This window comes from Orycteropus afer, unplaced genomic scaffold, assembly GCF_000298275.1.
Source record: "Orycteropus afer afer isolate SDZICR_OR568_19922 unplaced genomic scaffold, OryAfe1.0 scaffold00032, whole genome shotgun sequence".
In the NCBI taxonomy this organism is placed as follows: Eukaryota; Metazoa; Chordata; class Mammalia; order Tubulidentata; family Orycteropodidae; genus Orycteropus; species Orycteropus afer.
This window is the reverse complement of record NW_006921619.1, coordinates 795,467-801,739: the sequence shown is the minus strand read 5'-3', so window position 1 is coordinate 801,739 and position 6,273 is coordinate 795,467. Positions and strand designations below refer to the sequence as shown.

At 35.6% G+C, this 6,273-nt stretch overlaps 1 protein-coding gene across 1 annotated transcript in view; it reads left to right on the top strand.

Annotated features, from left to right (window-relative positions):
• Nucleotides 1-6,273, top strand: part of CCDC39 (coiled-coil domain containing 39) — a 73,121-nt gene that overhangs the window by 49,087 nt on the left and 17,761 nt on the right. The window contains exons 12-13 of the mRNA XM_007935896.2: nt 774-911; nt 2,502-2,710. Coding sequence (XP_007934087.1) covers nt 774-911; nt 2,502-2,710 — 347 coding nt within the window. The remainder of the gene's footprint in view (nt 1-773; nt 912-2,501; nt 2,711-6,273) is intronic.

Genomic DNA, 6,273 nt, shown 5'->3' with positions numbered 1-6,273 from the left:
TTATATAATGTCCTTCCTTGTCTTGTATGGTGGTTTTTGTCTTAAAGTCATTTTGATCAGAAATTAATATTGCCACTCCTGCTCTCTTACAGTTGCCATTTGCTTGATATATCTTTTTCCAATCTTTGATTTTTAGCCTATTTTTGTCTTTCTCTCTAAGGTGTGTCTCTTGTAGGCAGCATATTGATGGGTTTTGTTTTCTTATCCAATTTTATTTGCATACTTTTTGATGGTAACTTCTTTAATCCTGACAACAACCCAGTGAGGTAGGTATTATCATCTACATTTTAGAGATGAAGGAATGGAGGAAGCGTAGGTGGCTCAGCAGGATCACATGGCTAATAGGTAGTCATCAAGGCTGTCTGATTCCAGAACTAATGCTGTTAACCAGGATCCTGTATTTTTTCATACTGTTAATGACTTTTTCACCATCTGATACTTGAGTTGAATCAGTGAACTCCAGAATGGGAGTGGTGACCCATGAACGGAAACAAAGTTTATTCTCTTTCCTCCTATTTGTCTTCCACGTAAGTGACCAATGAATGAGTCATGTGGAGCTGGAACCATCATAATATTTCCCAGAACTACTGCACCCAGGCTAAATTCAAAATATCAGTAGATGATAAAAATAAAAATATGTACATCACCTTAGAGACAAAGCATGAAGAATGAGATTTTAAAATCTGATTATTATAAATATTTAATAGAGTACATAATTTAATTAAGATATATTTAATACAGTATATATTATATAACTTTTTTCATTTTTGCAGAATGACCTTTACTTTATGAAGAAGTCAAACAGTAAAAACTGTGATGAAAGAGAATCTCTCAAGACAAAAATAAATGAACTAAATCTTTTCATGGACAGATCAGAGAAAGAATTAAATAAAGCCAAAGCTTTTAAACAGGTGCAATACAATTATATGTATATAAAATATTAAAAACCACATAATTACATATTAATTGTGGAAATTAAGAAAATAACATTGTACTCAAGATAAGCAGTATTAAATTTATTTCCTTCCAGCTTTTAAAGAAAATTAGCTTTACATATATTATTTAAACCATTTTACTATATTGTGTATGTTTCCTAGAACATTAACTATTCCTTAAAAAAAAAAGTATTTTTTAAAGGTTTCCTACAGCCTATTGCATGAAGTTACCCTAATTCATTTAATCAGCTCCAATATGTTAAATACATGTTTGTTTTCAGTATTTTCAATATAAATAGTTCTGTCGTCAACAATGCATGTATCTCTTTTAACAGTTGCTTAATTAGTTTCTTGGAATAAATTCCTAGTTGTATAATTATGGTTCAAAGAATAAATATTTCTAGTGTCTGGAAACTATTTTTAAGGCAAAGTACCCTCCCACCAGCAGTGTGGAAGACATTCTGTTTACTCACCACCACCAAGCCTGAGTATTGATTTATAAAATTGTTGCCAGTTTGCTAGGCAAACATAGTATCTCATGGTTTTATTCGGCATTTCTTTAATTGGTGACTTTTAACAAACATTTCCATATATTTATGGGCTATATATAATTTTACTCTTTTGGATTTCTATTTTATATTCTTTGCTCATCTTTCTAATGGGAAGTTGATATTTTTAAAATGCTTTCATATACTCTTTGTATGTAAAAGTATGGCCAATATTTTCCCCATTTGCTTTTAAATTTTCATTCAGTGGTTTTGACATATCTTTTAACATATCTTTATTTTAATATGTTGTTGTTGTTGTTATGTGCCTTTGAGTCAGACCTGACTCATAGTGACCCCTCCTTGGGTTTCTGAGGTGGTATCACTATGGAAGTGGATTGCCCCAACTTCCTTCCAAGGAGTGGCCTTATTTTAATATAATATTTAATATATCTTAAGTTTTCCCCCCTTTATAATGATTATGCTTAGAAATTTATCACACTAAAATCAGATTGTTTCTAGTATAGTTGCATTGGTTTTATCTTTTACATTCAGTTTTTAATTCATCTAGAATTTATTTTTGGCACATGTGAGATGTATAGATCTATCTTTGCCTTAACTAGACAACTACACTCATGAAGTACTAAAATCTTGTATTCTGGAGTATTTGTTTCTGGGCTTTCTATTCTGAAAATTGATCTGTCTGTTTATTCTTGTACCAGTACTCTATGCATGACTGAATTGTTTTAAAATAAAAATTTATTTATGTACTATTTTATAAGATTGAATTCAGAACATAAAAAGGTCCATTCATAAGACTTTATACATTTTCTAGATGTTATAAATGTCAATTTTAAAATTGAATTATTTATTTATATATATATATATATACACACACACACACACATACACACACACATACACACACACACAAATAAAGAGTTGTAATAGTCAAAATCCCTTTCCTTTAAAAAAAAGTTTTATTCTTTAGTTTGATTTTCATTGCAGTAAAAGAAAAAATATTTTGGTTTTGATATAAAAAAGAATATTTAAATATTTGACAGTTTTGTTATGTTGATAGGATTTGATGATAGAAGATAATCTTTTAAAACTTGAAGTCAAACGCACTCGAGAAATGCTTCACAGTAAGGCAGAAGAAGTTCTTTCCCTGGAAAAAAGAAAACAGCAACTATACACAGCTATGGAGGAACGAACAGAAGAAATTAAGGTGCACAAAACAATGCTTGCATCACAAATAAGATATGTCGATCAAGAGCGGCAAAACATAAGGTTAGAGTTTAAAATATTGCTAAATGTTTCTGTTTTCCATGGTATGGAAAGAGTCTGGGACCACTATGATAACATTAGGGAAAGGGACACCGAATTGTGCACATAAGATATAGACGCAGAGGCTAATACCAGTATACCCACAGTACTGCATTACCATTAATACCAAACACCAGGCTACAGATAAACACATAAACATCTGAGAAGATCACATGGGGGTCAGTGAACAGGATTATACTCTAGACCAAGTATAGATTCAGCTGAGGCTAATCTTACACAGACACCAGTGATACAAAATACCCACAATCCTTACAGAAACAACAGAAGACAGAAAGAGTAATCCCCCACAGACAGCCAGACACTGTGGGAGAGAGATCCAATGGATCTACTGACTCAGGACCATAGTACTGGGGGACAACAGACTCAATTGGCACAACAAAATACATAAAAATCTTGTTCCACAACCTACATTGGTGAGTAGCGACTGGGGTCTTAAAGCTTTCGAGCAGCCATCTAAGATGCAGCTAATGGTCTCCTATCATCAGAAGTAAAGAAGAGTGCAAAAAACCAAGGGCATTTGGAAGCAATCAGCCGTAGGACATGACAGCCCTTGAGACCAGAAGAACTAAATGGTGTCTTGCTACCTATGCCAACCACTCAGGAAAGGATCAAATCTGGAGATCCTGGATAGAGTGGAAGGAAAAACATGGAACAAAATCCAAAAACACAATAATGACCAGAATTACTGGTCGGATGGAGTCTGGCAAGACCCCCAATACTATTGGCCCTGGGATACACTTTGGGCCTGGAATAAAACTCACTCCCAGGGGCTCTTTACCCAATAGTAAATAAGACATACACACAGACCACTCAACCCAGGGTGAGACACCTACATGCTCTATGGAGATGCATCCCTTGGAGCAATCAACCACTGGGCACCAGGGGGCAACATTTGCATGGAGGAAATGTAGGACACACAGGAGTGAATAACTATGAGGGGCATGGGGGTGGTTTACTGGGAAGGGAGGGGAGGAGAGTGGGTTAGGGTTAGGGATGGTAATTGGGAAGTGAAGCCAAATGTACACAAAATGTTGAATGTAAAACAAACTCTGCTCTGTAAACTTGCACCTAAAGCACAATAATAATAATAATAACAAAAACTATTGCTAAAGAAAATTTGAAAAAACTGCAAGAGTGATGTCAGGAGATCTGGCTGCTTCCCCACCACCCTGGTAAGAGTCCAATAATATGTTTTCCTTTATGGATACTCAGCAGCTGCATTTATTGAAGCAATTATCCCATGGAGGTTTTGCATATATTTTGTAAGATTTATTCCTAGCTACATGTTATTTTTTTTTTTTGTATTTATGTCAATGGTATCTATTTTCAAACATTTCATTTTCATTCTTTTGCTACTACATAGAGTTGATTTCTGTATATTAAATATCCAGCAAACTTGCTCTAACTTACTAATTCTAACATTTGATTTGTAGATTCTAATTTCCTGTTTATTCATTCATATCATTTGCAAATAATAATTGTTTCTTCCTTTTCAATCTTTAGAATACCTTTTACTTGCTTTACTACACTTCCTAACAGTTCCAGTTCAGTACTGAATAGCAGTGGTATTTACAGGTACTCCTTTGTACGTGGGAGCTCTGGTAGTGTAGTGCCTAAGGCACTTGACTGCTAACCAGAAGGCTGGTGGTTCAAACCCACCAGCCACTCCTCGGAAGGATGGTTGAGCAATCTACTTCCATAGTGATACTGCCTCAGAAACCCAAGGAGAGGTCACTATGAGTCAGGTCTGATTTGATGGCAAATAACAACAACAACAACCTTTGTACCTATTTTCAAAGGGGAAGCTCTCATTGTGAGATTTCCTGTAGTTTTTTTTTTTTTTTTTTTTTTTTAAAGTATCCTCTATCATATTAAGGGAACGCCTGCTCACTTTTATTCTTTGCTAAGTGGTTGTCTTAATATGTTCAATCAGGAATAGAGGTTGACTTATTTTTCTCAGTTCACTGACATGTTGTAACTTCTTCAACCATTCAATGTAATGAATTATGTTGATTGGTTTGCTGAAGTTAAACCAACCCAGTATTCCTCAAATAAACCAAACTTGTCTGTGATGTGTTGCCCTTTGTATATATTTAAATTTTTGTTAGTAATATATTTATACAATTTTTGCATCTATGCAAGTGTCAAAGGACCTCTCGTGGCATAGTGGTCAAGCACTTGGCTCCTAACCAGAAGGTCAGTCGTTCGAACCCACCAGCTACTCTGTGGGAGAAATATGAGTCATTCTACTTCTGTAAAGTTTTACAGCCTTGGAAACCCTGTGGGACAGTTCTGTCCTGTAGGGTCTCTGTGGGTTGCAATCAACTCCATGGCACTGGATATGCATCTGTCACATGACCCAAAATTTTCCTTCCTCTACTGTCCCATAAGGCATTAGACTGCTAACCAGAAGGCTGGCGGTTCAAACCTACTGGCCACTCCTTGGAAGGAAGATTGGGCAATCTACTTCCATTGAGATATGACCTTGGAGACCCAAGGAAAGGTCGCTGTGAGTCGAATCGACTCAACAGCAGTGAGCTGGGTTTGGTTTTGGACTTCCTTGTCTGTCAGTTTATCCTACTGTGATGGCTTGTGTATTGCTGTGATGCTGGAAGCTATGCCCCTGGTATTTAGAATACCAGCAATGTCACCCAGGTAGACAGGTTTCAGTGGTGCTTCCAGACTAAGAGAGATGGGAAGAAGGATGGGGTCATCCCCTTCTAAAAAAATTGGCCACTGAAACCTTGTGAATAGCAGTGAAACACTGTTTGATATGTTACTGGAAATCTTTATGAAGAGTCATGAAATATTGTCTGATACAGTCTGGAAGATGAGTCCCTCAGGTCAAAAAGCACTCAAAATACAACTGGGAAAAACTGTCTCTGGAAAGTAGAGTCAACCTTAATGATGTGAATGGAGTAAAGGTTTTAGGACCTTCATTTGCTAATGGGGCATGACTCAAAATGGGAAGAAATAGCTACAAACATCTACTAATAATTGGAATGTGGAATGTATGAAGTATGAATCTAGGAAAACTGGAAGTTGTCAGAAATGAAATGGAACACATAAAGCTTGATAGCCTAGGTATTAGTGAGCTGAAATGGACTGGTTTTGGCCATTATGAATCAGACAGTCATACGGTCTACTATGTTAGGAATGACAAGTTGAAGAGGAATGGTATAGCATACATCATCAAAGAGAACATCTCAAGATTTATTCTGAAGTACAGTGCTGTCAGTGATAGGATAATAATTCATATATCTACAAGAAAACCAGTTAATACTATTGTTATTCAAATTTACACACTACTAAAGTGAAAGATGACAAAATTGAAGATTTTTTCATTCATCATGAACAAGTGGGGTTCACATCAGGTATGCAGGGATAGTTCAACATTAGAAAAACAATCAGCATCATCCACCACGTAAATAAAACAAAGGAGAAGAACCACATGATCATATCAATTGATGCAGAAAAGGCATTTGATATAATCTAACACCAATTCC